At 41.1% G+C, this 13630-nt stretch overlaps 3 protein-coding genes across 4 annotated transcripts; 1 reads left to right on the top strand and 2 right to left on the bottom strand.

The window, feature by feature from the left end:
- The first annotated feature begins 1108 nt into the window (after positions 1-1108).
- Positions 1109-5346, top strand: LOC134037839 (probable polypeptide N-acetylgalactosaminyltransferase 8). The gene is made up of 11 exons (XM_062483388.1): positions 1109-1555; positions 2012-2252; positions 2378-2544; positions 2667-2850; positions 2953-3150; positions 3247-3361; positions 3560-3745; positions 4284-4421; positions 4556-4651; positions 4755-4922; positions 5043-5346. Exons 1-11 carry the CDS (start codon positions 1363-1365, stop codon positions 5172-5174), a joined length of 1818 nt encoding a protein of 605 aa, XP_062339372.1. The 5' UTR covers positions 1109-1362; the 3' UTR covers positions 5175-5346.
- On the bottom strand, positions 5239-9074 carry ada2b (adenosine deaminase 2b). Of its 2 annotated transcripts, XM_062483390.1 has the most exons (10): positions 8966-9074; positions 8440-8810; positions 8109-8328; positions 7665-7875; positions 7430-7557; positions 7240-7330; positions 7037-7145; positions 6124-6281; positions 5610-5812; positions 5239-5467 (listed from the first exon to the last, which is right to left on the bottom strand). In XM_062483390.1, the coding sequence occupies exons 2-10, from the start codon at positions 8786-8788 to the stop codon at positions 5368-5370; spliced, it is 1569 nt and encodes a 522-aa protein (XP_062339374.1). In that variant the 5' UTR covers positions 8789-8810; positions 8966-9074; the 3' UTR covers positions 5239-5367. The 2 variants fall into 2 exon arrangements, with proteins under 2 accessions (XP_062339374.1, XP_062339373.1); XM_062483389.1 differs by having other exon boundaries at positions 8440-9046.
- Positions 9075-9304: 230 nt separating this feature from the next.
- atp6v1e1b (ATPase H+ transporting V1 subunit E1b) lies at positions 9305-13510 on the bottom strand. Its single transcript, XM_062483382.1, has 10 exons — positions 13401-13510; positions 13236-13297; positions 12467-12532; positions 12100-12209; positions 11471-11537; positions 10838-10927; positions 10548-10616; positions 10350-10444; positions 10171-10258; positions 9305-10068 (listed from the first exon to the last, which is right to left on the bottom strand). The coding sequence occupies exons 2-10, from the start codon at positions 13266-13268 to the stop codon at positions 10006-10008; spliced, it is 681 nt and encodes a 226-aa protein (XP_062339366.1). The 5' UTR covers positions 13269-13297; positions 13401-13510; the 3' UTR covers positions 9305-10005.
- Between the last annotated feature and the right edge of the window lie 120 nt (positions 13511-13630).

The raw sequence follows: 13630 nt of genomic DNA, 5'->3' as shown, positions 1-13630 counted from the left end.
GTGGCACAGTATTTTGTGTATCTCTCACACTAAGCTTAAGCATACATAGTAAATAAAAAAATACAATAAAAATTGGGCTGGGTTGGCAGGGTATTTGTCATGCCCCTGGCTGTGACGCTGTTTTCTGTTTCTCTTTTCCTTTGTGTTCTCCTCCCTCCCTTTCCCTGTGTGTGCATGGGCGGAGTCTCCCGGGACAGACAACCATCCTCACCTGTGGCAGATCAGCAATCAACAATCTACGTAGACCCTGCTCACCATCCAGACTCTGCCAGATTGTTAACTCCGCTAGAACATAGAACATTAAAGACTACCTTTTTGAAACTTTTTGCCTCACAAGTCCGTTTTTAAGGTCCGACCATTGCTGTACCGTAACAGTATTGTTATCATAAATCAAACAAAGTAGGCTATATTGTTCCTAACTCAATAAAGCCTGATAGGGCATATTATGCCAAGCTAATGCCTACTTGTTCTGCCTTTTAGTGTGCACCAGGGTAAATGTGACATTTAGTATCTACGTAAATGCTCCATTACTTAATGAAAGCAGGTAATCACAAAACTTAAAACAGCTTGAGTGTCCTCCTCATTGTCATCACCAATTAAGGCCCTCAGTGACTGCTAGTTCTGTAGTGGTCAATCAGATACTTCCTAGCCAAATGCATCTCAAGGGACTATATGTGAATATGTGGCACGTTTGCCACATATTCACATATTCATTGATTTTGGGTCATTTATCTTTAACTTGTTATTTGATATGCAATATCCCATAGATGCTGTACAAATAACGATTTTGCAGGAGAACCCACATGTTTGGCAGCCTGTATTTCAGGAATGAGATTAAACATGTATAGGCTACATGTAAAACTCCATCTTCAGAGCTGTTGTTCTGTTTCAGAAAGCGCACTAAATGCATATTGATAAAATAAAAACATCCCTCTCACAGGTAAACAGAGGTGGAAGCTGGAAATCAACAGCGAAGCGAAGCGCAGCTTCTCTAGGTTAGGTTTACTAACCCAATTTAGAGGTAGCAGCATCATGCGAGGCTTCCCTGTCGTTTAAATAGATCCCCTTTCAGGTTCTGTGTGATTGGTGTAGTCATGCAGCAACTGCCATCAGTTGACGTTACAAGACAAGCCGACTCTCATTAGCGCAATTCGTAGAGTGAACATGCTATGCTTTTATATCTTCAACTCTCGTGTCTGTAGAGAACCAATAGAGAACGAAATAATGGATGGAGAAGGGGTGTATAAACACAATCCACAGAATAGCACGTATAGGCCACACATGCTCCCTCCCACTTTCCATTGTTCTCCAACTTGCTAAGGACATCTCAAAGTAGGTTGAGTATTCAGACACACAGTAACTATGAGGCTAGGCTGGCTCCGAGGGTTAGCCCCTGTCATGATTATGGCTGCTGCCCTGCTCTACATCTCCTCCATCAAACATGAGATACATTCCCACGGAAAACACCTTCAGAGGGCCCACCTGAATGACTCGGTCAGGAACCAACACATTATTATGAGACTGCAGAGCATGGAGGCTAACATAGACAAGCTGGGTGAGTCTAATTCTCTATATCACAGCATGTCAATTACTCTTAAGACTTATAACTTTTAACTGTTACATATGAGACTTCGTAGGGTCAAGTATAGGTCAAGTATATGTCCTGTACAAGTATAACCTTGTACAGGACACAAGCAGGATGCTTGTCAATCAAATAACAAAATTAACATATTTCTATATTTCTATAATCTGTCAACATAGTTGTAATTTAATTATTTCTTTAGCATTTTTAATAAGTTGATTTTTATTGTTAAATACCATTTTTAAGTAATATGCTATACAACTGTATGATTGACTTTGCCTAATGCTCTATTTGTTTTCAGAGAGTGGGAGTGGAGACCTTTAGGTTCCTATATGCCTTTTAATATTCTGTTTTTCTTCTGATTATGGGATATTATCATGAAAGCATTTGGTTATAGTTTCCTAAATGGCAAGTTGTATGTGTCTGCAGTCAAGTCCCTCAATAGCATTGATGTGAAAGCAGAACAGCCTGAGGAGTCTGCTAAGCACAAGGAGCACAAGGTGGTTAAGAAGTTGTACCCCAACTCGTATCTCTTCAACAAATGGGGAGAAGAGCTGTCAGAGGATGAGCAGAGGGAGGCTGAGGAGCTGTTTAAGAGATACGGCTACAATGCCTTTCTGAGTGACAGGCTGCCCTTGAACAGAGATATCCCAGATACTCGTGATCCAAGGTAAACACTGTAGATGCAACTGTAAATACACCTTTGGTACCTACTGTCGCTAGGAAACCATATAATTTTTTTTAAATTTTGTTTAATCAATTAAGATAACACTTAATCTTTTGTTTAACAATTAGGTGTGCCCAAAGGAAGTACCCTCAGGACCTTCCCACTCTCAGTGTAGTGTTGATCTATCTTGACGAGGCTTTGTCTATTATTAAGAGGGCTGTTCGCAGCATCATTGACAAAACACCTTCACATCTGTTGAAAAGCATTGTACTAGTGGATGATCACAGCTCCAATGGTTGGTCTTTTTAACCATTGTACTGTAAACGCATTTCAACATTTGAGTTCAAGAATGACATCGGGTTGGCTGGTTTTCTTAATAGGATATCAGATTTGCATTGTTTCTTTGTATTGCTCCAGAGGACCTGATGGAGAAGCTGGATGTCTACATAATCTCCATCAATGAGGAACGTCCAGGCCTTCTGGTGAGAGTCAGACACTCTGAGCAGCTGGGTCTCACGCAGGCCAGACTCTCAGGGTGGAAGGCTGCTACCGGGGATGTGGTAGCCATTTTGGACGCCCATATAGAAGTCCATTTGCAATGGTAAGTCAGAGGGGCTTTTCCCTCTACAAAGGACTTGATGGAGGAATAACGATGGTCTATGTCACCAGTCTGAGACACTCTACTTTGTATTTATGTTCACAGGGCAGAGCCTCTGTTGGCCCGAATCAAGGAGGACCGAACAGTTGTGTTGACACCAGTGTTTGACAAAGTCAATTTTGATGACCTACTTGTGACCCATTATCACCCTTCAGCTCATGCCTTTGACTGGGCTTTGTGGTGTATGTATGAGAGTTTCAGACCAGAGTGGTATGCTCTTAAAAATGAGTCCCTTCCTGGGAAGTAAGTTTACTTTTTATAGTTACAATTCCTGCATACATGTAACAAACAGGATTTTATATTAATAAAATAAACGGTCATTACGATTTATTCTGTTAGAAGCCCGTCAGTCATGGGTATTCTTGTTGCTGACCGAATCTTCTTTGGGGAAATTGGAGCCCTGGATGGTGGGATGAAGATCTATGGTGGAGAAAACGTAGAGCTTGGGATCCGTGTAAGTCACGAGTCAGCTCGATGTAAATGTATTCTGCAAACATTTGTCCCAAACATTAGTAATGTGCAACTGATCAAATGTTTGAAAATGAACACATCTGTCAGGTTTATTGAAGTTCCCATCACTATCAAACATCTTAGCTTTACATAATCTCACTTGCTTCAGTAAAGTCTCACTCTTACCATGTTGATTTTTCAGGTGTGGCTGTGTGGAGGAAGTATTGAGGTCATTCCCTGTTCTAAGATTGCCCACATTGAGAGGGCACACAAGCCTTACCTACCGGATCTAACAATTACCATGAAAAGAAATGCCTTGAGGGTGGCTGAAGTTTGGATGGATGATTATAAAACTAATGTGAACATTGCCTGGAATCTCCCACCCAAGGTTCAGTTTACTGTACCATAAGCAAATAAAAACGTAGTTTTTGCTATTTATTTAGAATCTAGATAAATGCCCAGAACACCTCACGTCCCACTGGGAAGAGGCCCCGGGGAAGACCCAGGACACGCTGGAGGGACTATGTCTCTCGGCTGGCCTGGGAACGCCTCGGGGTCCCCCAGGAAGAGCTGGTGGAAGTGGCTGGGGAGAGGGAAGTCTGGGCCTCCCTGCTTAGGTTGCTGCCCCCGCGACCCGATCCCCGGACAAGCGGCAGATAACGAAGGAACAACCGAATTTAGAATCTATCTGAAGAAATAGCTGTCAAAGCCAAAGTTTTATTTTACGTTTAGTCATTTTTTAAATATATATATTTTTTTAATAGGTTTAAGCAAAACTAAATAAGACAAAAAATATCTTTAGATCACCACTGTTGCCCTTTGTTTATACAATAGGAGGGATTTTATTGAAGACTAGACCCTTTTAATTTCCTCCATTTATCTACTGTTGCCTGTGGCCTTACATAAAATGTAATTTCCTCTGACAGAATCATGGGATTGATATAGGAGATGTTTCTGAGAGGAAAGCTCTTCGAGAGAGGTTAAAGTGCAAGCCCTTCAAGTGGTACCTAGATAACGTGTATCCCCAATTGGACTACCTGGACCACCTGGTGGCTTATGGAATAGTAAGTGGCATCACAATGTCTTCTACCTGTTATCCTTTTATTGGCAGCAGGACATACTTCTTCCTAAAGTACTGTGGGATCATGACTTTTGTATTATATCAAGATCTATGGCTATTATCTGTTTATTTTATTAGGTAACTAATAACCTGAATCCAGACATCTGCATTGACCAAGGTCCAGTTCCAGGGACCATACCTGTAATGTACGGATGCCATGGCTACTCTCCACAGGTTGGTTCAGTAATGCAGAAGTTCATTATACTGAGGGCATAAGTATCTGTACAATGTAAAGATGGTAGTACATAATGAGACTGAATGTTGCCTGTATCTACAGTTCTGTTATTATAGGACTACTGGAGAGATCTACATAGGGCTAATTAAATCCCACAAGTATAATAGTAACCGCTGTCTGGTGGACCCTGGCGTTGGTAGTGTACCAGGTCTCTATGACTGCAAGCTGGCTAAGCAAAAGGGCTTCTACATGCTCTGGGACTTCAAACAGGTGATGTCACTGCTAAAACTACTGACTATATTTGAAGTGACAGAAAATTAGCCACTGTAAAGTTGGTGTTGCAGTAGAGGCATTCAATTAGTAAAATGGTGTTTGCGGTTGTCTCCACAGGGAAGAGCTATCCAGAACCGAGACACACAGAGATGTGTAGAACTTGTCAAAGGGGAAGAGGCCTACCAACTCATCCTTCAGGCTTGTAGTGGGCAAAAGTGGACAATCCAGCATGTAATCAGAGATTTTTAAATGATTGAGATGGACTGGCTCACAACATCATGTACAGGCTTATTTTTTTTTTTTTTTTTTTTAAGTGGTTGTATAAGTTTGCTGCCACAGAAAAATGTGGATGTTAAAAAGTATGTAAATGACTTTTTTTTCTCTCACAAAACTCATAAGTGAATTAAAAAAGTATAATGGCTTTGGTCCTTCCGTCATCTGTTCAGTTTTCCCACTGTGTGTTCTCAGAGAGAAATGTATCCCACTTCTTCTGCCACATGGCTAGGCCTTTCTGTTTCAGTGGAGAGGGCAGAGAGCTGTACCTGTCGGAGTGTAAGTGGCTGTATTAAAAGGACACACTTGACCCTAAACAAAATATTTCAAAATACTATTGGCACTGGCTAATGAGTATCCACAAACACCAGAGACTGATGTATTACAGAGGGTTACTGAAGGGTATCCAACCTGATGGAGTTGATTGCTAACTCCTTGAGGGTGCCCAAGTTCGCTCTCACCCCACCAATCCCCACAAAGGCCTCATAGAAGTCATAGGAGAGGCCAGTGGTCCCGAACAGAGATGGGTCATCAGAGCTGATCACCATGGGATGTCCCTCAGACATCAGCATGGCAGCAGGGTGGTTCCTCATGTCTGACACCAGCCTCAGCACCTGGAAGAACAAACAGACAAAACTAATTAAGATACATTTGTCATACTTAATTGGAAGTGAGGTGTAACAGGAGAAAGAAAGCTATGCAGTCAAGGCAGGATTCAAACCAAGGCGGGTTTGTTAAGGTGTCAGCCTACATGGTACACACACTCATCCACTGAGCTACTGGGGTTCCCCAGAAACGATTTATTTGTTTTTAGATTGTGATTCAACTTTATTGTCATTGCACAGAGTACACGTAATAAAATAACGAAAACCAGTTTGTCTTATTTGCTTCAGTGTCATAGAGACAACATCCACTGTTGACTCACTTGGTTTGAGATGGGACACACCTCCACTGGAACATTTTGTTTCCTGGAAATCTCTTTTGCAAGAGGGTGGTGTGCCATGGCAAACCCATGTCCAATACGGGTGGTGTTAAACAACAAGGCATCCAGGATGTTTTCATCCACATCAGTACCATCCATATCTGCAAAGACGTCAAAACGCATACAATACATTTAGTAGCAGACGCTCTTATCCAGAGTGACTTACAGTAAGTACAGGGACATTTTCCCCTGAGGCAAGTAGGGTGAAGTGCCTTGCCCAAGGACACAACGTCATTCGGCACAGCCGGGAATCGAACCGGTACCTTTCAGATTACTAGCCCGACTCCCTAACCTCTCAGCCACCTGACTCCCAATACATGAACAGTGCTGTTGTAATCCACCTAAATGTCAGACAATCCCTTGTATCTAACCGACCATTGTCCAAGAGCCCTTAACCCTTGTGCTGCCTTCGGGTCACATGACCCAAAGGTTCATAACGAACCATCGTTGTGTTTACCCAATTTTACCCAATACAAAAATAAATAAAAATAATTTTATTTTAACCATTGCAATGTGGGGGGTCTCAGACACCCCGACGGTTAAAAGAAAATGCTTCACTTTGTTTTTGTATGAGGTAAATTTGTCGCAATACGACGGTGGGTCACAATGACTGATGGGTCAGAATGACCCGAATATAACACAAGGGTTAACCATATATATATAGCAAGCAAATAACATAGATTTGTTAATTCTACACCTGTTCTAGAAACTCTGTTCCTGTTCCCCTTACAAAAGTGTGATTAGAAAACTCTACCTAAAAGGTTTATTATAATTAGGTGGGACTGAACTCCTATAGGGGCATTTCATAGTTATGCCCTTCAGCATGTTTGAGGTGATAGCAAGCCTTCTTGCTCACCTGTCTCTCCTGCATGGAAGAAGTATGGCAGTTCAACTCCAAACTGTTCAGGGAGCGACAGGGCCTCTCTGAAGTACCACAGAGGCCTACCACTGTCCTCCCTGCCAACCTAAAACCAGTGGTTAACCACAATGTTTGTCAGATGCGAGCAAGGAAGATAAACTTTGTCACAAAATCTTACCAGGATGTAACAGAAGCATTACCAGGTCGAATCCTGCAACAACTTGTGGAAATGTTTTCTGCAACTGAATGGCCTCTTTCACAGCTGCTTTGACATCATACACACTCAGAATCCTGGGGGCAAAAAGCACACACCCACACCTTACATATACTATACATTATATACATTGAAAGTATCATTTTAATAGGGACTGTATTTATCTGTAACTGCACCTGTGAGCGCAAATTATGATCCGGGTTCCAAGAAAGTCAGGGTGGTAAGCCATGAATTGTTGGGATACTTCTTCATACACTCTGAGAGACCACGCTTTATCATTAGTGCTTCCATCAAGCTCATATGTCTACAACATGAATGAAAATAGTCTATATTTATTATTGAATAATAATATTTATGATCAATGGGTAATCAATGTATTTTAGACTAGACTTTTTCCATGTTGGCACAAACCCTTGACAAACCAGCCCTAAGTTCCAAGTACATGATGTTATCCTCATAGAGAAGTTCCAGACCCTTATAGATGTAGTCTTTGAACACAGGTGCATACGAGACCAGGCCAGAAGCTGCCAGGAATGCCTTCTCAAACTTCTCCCACACTATGTCCTGGTTTGGATAAGCTTTCTCTGGATCTTCAGTGAACAAAGTGAGGTTCCTGATCAAGCTGGGAAAAACATCCATAAGATCAAAATCAAATATATTTATCTGTTCTTGTAAACCACCTGGTGGCTTATGGAATGGTAAGTGACATCACAATGTCTTCTACCTGTTATCCTTTTAATGGCAGCAGGCCATCCTTCTTCCTAAAGTACTGTGGGACTATGACTTCTGTATTCTATCAAGATCTATGGCTATTATCTGTTTATGTTATTAGGAATGTTATGTTATCTTGTAAACCTGTTGTCAAAGCCTATTGGGTCATCCATGTTGGCTCTTAAGGTCTCAAGCAGATACCAGGAGAAGCAGTCCCAGCGAGGAAATGGCCGTCCATTGGAGAAAAGGAAGCGCACAGATGTGTCCCAGGTAAAGCAGATGTAGCAATGGGGTCTGTATGTTACATTTTTCACCAGCCAATCAACACTGACCAGGGAGGTGCTGTGGATGTGAAGGGCTGCCCCTATGACAGAGTGGTGATCAACATGTTAAACACCACAGAGGAATAGGAAAGCTTGTTTTCACACCCTTGGTATATCAGGAAGGTTTGAAGACATATAGAATATAATGTCACCTTTGGGCATCTTTTGCAGTAAGCTGAAAATTTTGCTTTTTTGGATGAGAGGCTGTGCCTTGAAAAAGTGCATCGCCGGAAGGAACGGCACAGCTGTTATCTCTTGCTCTTTTAACATGTGCAGGTGAGAGTCAAGCCTCCGCTCTGCCGCTGTCAGCTCCATCCTGCCCCCTGTCTGCCTGGAGGCCTCCTGATGCATTATCAGATCCCGCTGACGTGGGTCCGGGACCCCAACACACACTGTCACAAACCACATCAACGCTGCAGATGCAAGGGTAGCTTTGTAGTTCCCTCTAGTGGACATAACCATCATTTTCTTCCAGGGGTGTGGTGGGAAGGAGTATTGCATTCCCTTGAGGAGTTTGTGTCACCTTCAGACCTAGCCAGTCACAAGAGGAAAAGACAATGTCTTACTGTGAGTCACCGTAAAAAAGGTCTTAGTACTGCTGGATAACCTACAATACTTGCACTGAATATCTAATAAAGCATGAGAAAATGTACGTTTAGGGTAAGCAAGGTTTCCTACCCTTCAGTTCTTCAGTCTCTCCTGCGATTGTGTGCCTCTCTCCAAGCTTTCCTCATGCCAGACTAGACTTCAGCTATTTGCTTGTTAAGACACAGTAGCTCACAATGAGATGGTGCTTCCCTCTAAATTGCAGCTGCCTGTCAGCAGAATTCCCCCATCTATAAGATAATGGGGACATTTTCTTCTACACAATTGTGCAAGTGATGAACCAGTGGAGGTCCCATGACCGATGTTACAACATTTTGAGTTAAAAATGTTTTAAGTGGTTTCAGTGACCTTAAGTCATTGTATACATTGCGCAACTACAGCCTAACAAAAGAAGTAAAAAAATAAATAATATTCATTCTTGATTTATACTTTATTACATCATATTTTCACAATATAACTTCTTCAGATGGACATATTTAATCAGAATTAACAACATAAAACAAAGCACAAACATACAAATATTTATTTGGAATCCTTAAACCTTATGTATTGTGCACCCTATAATGTAGAATTACATCCCCTTCTGACACGAGCAATGTAGATATTAACATAAATAAATTAACTCAACTTAATAAGACATAAATGGTCTTCGCACTTTTCCACATTACTTCAATTTTGCTAGGTGGCAGGAAATACTTATTGTTATGACAATACTTACATGCAACTTGTCAAGTTATAGATTAATGTGGGGCCAACAGGGAGGAATCCATAATGAAACAGTAAAGAGATTCTGTCTCTTATGGCTGATTCAGTCGGAGTCTGAAATACTAAACCAATTTCACCAATCAAGACATTGTTGACTGAGGTGTGTAAACTAAAAACCCCTTGATGGAGTAAACCAGCAGTTACCTCAGTGCAAAAACATCTCCCACTTACAAACTTCTATACTGTCCCAGAATTTGCACAAATATGACTATACATCACACAACAACAAACAAAGTGTCTTTTTGGAGTTGGAATTGCAATTTGTTTTCATAGACACAGGAATGGAGTCTTTTACACAACAAAAAAAAATAAAAAAGAACAGCTTCTCTGTAAGACCACGGTGACACTCAGTCCATGAACTTGCGGTTCATGTTAGCGCCGAAGAGCTTAACACGGATCTCAGGCATCATCTGGGCACAGATAGAGACTCTCAGTTAGTGATGAGCTGAGAAACGACAACCATACTATATAGTTGAAGCATTAAATGGTATTGGTGTGTGTCCCTATCTCACCTGCTGAGCCATGAGATCCAGTCTGCTCTCCAGAGTGTTGGCCACTTTGATCTTCCCATCAGCATTGTAGACCTCAATACCACCAGAGCTGGGGGAGAACAGGCGCAACTTTTAACTTCAAACAATCATTTCAGACACCTGATTTCATTATTAGGTTGCTGGTAATGAATTGAACTTACAGGTCTGGAGACAGGTAGTTCTCCTGATCTATGCGGACCTCGATATTGTTCTTCACTGCTGCTTTGTAAATGGGTATGTTTTTTTGAAAGGATCCCTGTGCATACAACACAAAACATGTTTTATGCATCCACACAAAATGAACCATCCTTTTCCACAACTCCACAAGAAACAGCAGGAAATGTATTTGGTGGACTGACCTGGACCATTTGCACGTCCTGTTTACGGCAACGAATGGTCACTTTGGACTCAAGAAGTTGATAAAAACCCTGACAGAAACAACAGGACAATGTCAGTTGAATCTGGTAGTTGGATGGTTGGATGGAGGGAGGGATGGGTGAATAATGGATGGGTATATAAGAACTGTATTGATCCCAGAGGGAAATCTGTGTCAAACATTGTAAGAATTGACATAAATTATATTCCAAACAGGAACACAACCTTTACCTTTTAACACTAAATGTGCATCATAAAGAGATGACCTCCTCACCTGCAGGACCAGACCATCCATCAGTGCTGGGTACCTGGCTGAGTCCTTAGCCACGTTTGACAGCCGTTGGCGTGCCTCGTTTAACATTTCCTGAGACCCATATTAACATGACAATGAATGTTAGTTTCATGGAGAAGAAAAATGGAGATCGCAATGATATTCAAATGATGACCGGGGAAAGACTTGCGACTATCAATAAAATGCATTGAACAGCTGTTTTATTAGGAGCTGGGAATCATTGGTCCATCAATGCCTAGTACTTGGAGGTCAAATGAATAAAGTGGATAGGGTTCAGAGTGACTTACTTACATTGTAGTAAACAAGTACAAATATTGTTTCCATATATTACTATACCATATAATATTTCCTTTTAAGGCAAAGCATGAGGTAATCATGTTTCTATCCTTCAAAAGGATACAAGACACTATCATAACTCAGCAAAGTCCTGCTAGATACTGTCTCCTAGATATCTTGAGAAAGAGGCCTCAAGTCATATATATATAGAGCTGTGTGAAGTTCACTAAGTAACCTATTGACCTTGGAGAGAGAGAGATGTCAAGTCTCACTGAAAACTCATCCTATCATATGTCCTGTACATAACAAAACTGACGGGACAGGATGGATGAGACTCACAGAGATCATGTCATCACGAGCCTTCAACACCTTCAGACGAGCCTGGTTCATCAGATTGGACATCTGACTAGAAGTAGAGAGAGAACATTTTAACATTGCTCAATGTTCAGTGTTTCCCCTACCATTATATTAGGGGGGCGCCCTGCCCCCCCAACGGCACGCCCCGCCCCCCCTGGAAGGACAAGTTAATTTTGTTAAAAAAAAGTTTTTCTTTTTTTATAATTTAAAAAAAATTGTATATAGCGCCATATCACTAAATAAGTCATTTAAGGTTACCTTTCCTATAAAACAGGTCTATAGCTTGCTCTTTTATTAAACAAACTAAATGGCCTTATGTTATTTATCTTATTTACACAACGGCATGTCATTTCTGTCTCTACATGGCCCAACCCCAACCCCCGCCGCCGCCCCCCCCCCCTCAAAGTTGTAAACCTAGGGGAAACACTGATGTTATATATATACATACAAGTTAGCTTAAAAAGTATTTGATCAGGACATTGTATGCCACTGAATCATGTGACTAACTACACAAAATATCCATGAGGAAGTTCCTCTTTCACAGAGGGAGAGGAAGTCGATGGGGTAGATATGCCTCTAGAACAGACCAGGCGGCCAAAAACATGACTTACATTTTCTTCTGCTGCTCAATCTGCTTCTCCTTCTTCTCGTAATACTCCATGATCTTCAGCCTCTGCGTCTGAACGAGACGACCCTTCTCGATGTTAAACTCTTCTTCGGCCTGAAGGGGAGACACACATATCACTCACAGAAAAGGCTCGAGACAATTGTGAAGTACAAAAGGGAACTGTATGTTGTATGGCTGATCAGGTAGTAGATTAACCTCACTGTCTGAGAAGCCAGGTATGATAAGCAAAGTTACTTTAATCAACAAAATACTATCAGCAGTACACACCTGTCTGGAAATTGAGTTTGGGGTTTTATTTGGTATTTAAAAAACATTTTTCCAACAGACCATAAGATAAATAGACACTCTACCTTGGCATCAATTTCTTCTGCCTTCTCATTGGCCTCCTGCTCGATGAAGGCCATCATGTGCTTGATCTAAACAGAGCAGATGTTGAAGTGAAAATATAAAATACAATTCTGATAAGCATAAAGCACATTTCATTATATAAATGACTTTGATCTGTGTTCCCCTCATTATTAAATTGGACTGAGTTATGCCATCATTTTTCCCCTCCCAAATTCCTTTTGAATACTTGCTAAACGTTGTCACTAAGGTGCGATTTGTGCCTAGTGTGTGCGTTTTCTTTACGCACTGTCCATGCCATTTCATACAAGGAAGACCTTCTTTATCAAACTACAGATAGAGAATTAGTACATGTACGAGGAAGACATTTACATTTAGGCTGGGAAGAACTATTGCTGTGAACTTTGCATGGAACCACATCATGTTGTATCCATCACATGGTTGGTGAAACCAGACAGTACACTCCTCAACAGACAATCATGTGACCAGAGGAATTTTTGGACTATGATTCTCCAAAAAATACATAATGATGCATGTCTATTGTAATAACTTGCGGTGAGTAAAGAGCATTGAATACCCTTTCTTAGCCTTAATGTGTTTTATTCAGTTAAATACGTTCGTATTTTCTCAATGTCAACCGTGACATTATTGGTTAAAGTCGATATCAACTCAGGTCCATCTAAAATTCAATTTACATCTAAATTGCAAGGCCTTTAGATCGGGGAAGGCCTGGGATGTACGTCTTTCCTCTGAAGGTTAGCTGAATTTATGTACCTGCTTCTGTACATCGGCATCGCTGAGCGCCATGGTCGCAGCTGTCTAAGATCCGCTTGTACCTGGGACAAACATAATAACAAGGTAATTTCAACGCAACAAATACAAATATGTCAACTCTATCAACCGTGAACCAAAAAACACACAATCCAGTGGTATAATTACCAGAAAAAATGAAACACAATCGGATGAATTAATCGCCGTAGTCGTGACTCGCAAAGATGTCTACGATGGATCAGCTGATTTTGTACGTCACATGATGTTTATTTCCTGTTTAGTCAACCAATACAGTGAGGGTTTGGAAAATAATGAAATATCCCCTCTTAAATATAATTTTAGGATAATGCAAAATTCAGCTTGAGAAACTGAGCCGTAACTTAATTAACCTTCTGTCA

Source organism: Osmerus eperlanus, chromosome 17 (genome assembly GCF_963692335.1).
Source record: "Osmerus eperlanus chromosome 17, fOsmEpe2.1, whole genome shotgun sequence".
Lineage (NCBI taxonomy): Eukaryota > Metazoa > Chordata > Actinopteri > Osmeriformes > Osmeridae > Osmerus > Osmerus eperlanus.
The sequence above is the reverse complement of the archived record's forward strand: the minus strand, read 5'-3'. Positions and strand labels throughout refer to the sequence as shown.

Coding starts and splice junctions, on each gene's coding strand:
- LOC134037839 (XM_062483388.1), top strand. CDS start 1,363: ATGAGGCTAGGCTGGCTCCGAGGGTTAGCCCCTGTCATGATTATGGCT. Junction 2,253..2,377: donor CCAGATACTCGTGATCCAAG/GTAAACACTGTA, acceptor TTTAACAATTAG/GTGTGCCCAAAGGAAGTACC. Junction 3,362..3,559: donor ACGTAGAGCTTGGGATCCGT/GTAAGTCACGAG, acceptor TTGATTTTTCAG/GTGTGGCTGTGTGGAGGAAG.
- ada2b (XM_062483390.1), bottom strand. CDS start 8,788: ATGCAATACTCCTTCCCACCACACCCCTGGAAGAAAATGATGGTTATG. Junction 5,813..6,123: donor TGTGTCCCATCTCAAACCAA/GTGAGTCAACAG, acceptor TTGTTCTTCCAG/GTGCTGAGGCTGGTGTCAGA. Junction 5,468..5,609: donor TTAGCAATCAACTCCATCAG/GTTGGATACCCT, acceptor ACACTCCGACAG/GTACAGCTCTCTGCCCTCTC.
- atp6v1e1b (XM_062483382.1), bottom strand. CDS start 13,268: ATGGCGCTCAGCGATGCCGATGTACAGAAGCAG. Junction 10,445..10,547: donor AGGACGTGCAAATGGTCCAG/GTCAGTCCACCA, acceptor TTGTATGCACAG/GGATCCTTTCAAAAAAACAT. Junction 10,069..10,170: donor TGGATCTCATGGCTCAGCAG/GTGAGATAGGGA, acceptor ATCTGTGCCCAG/ATGATGCCTGAGATCCGTGT.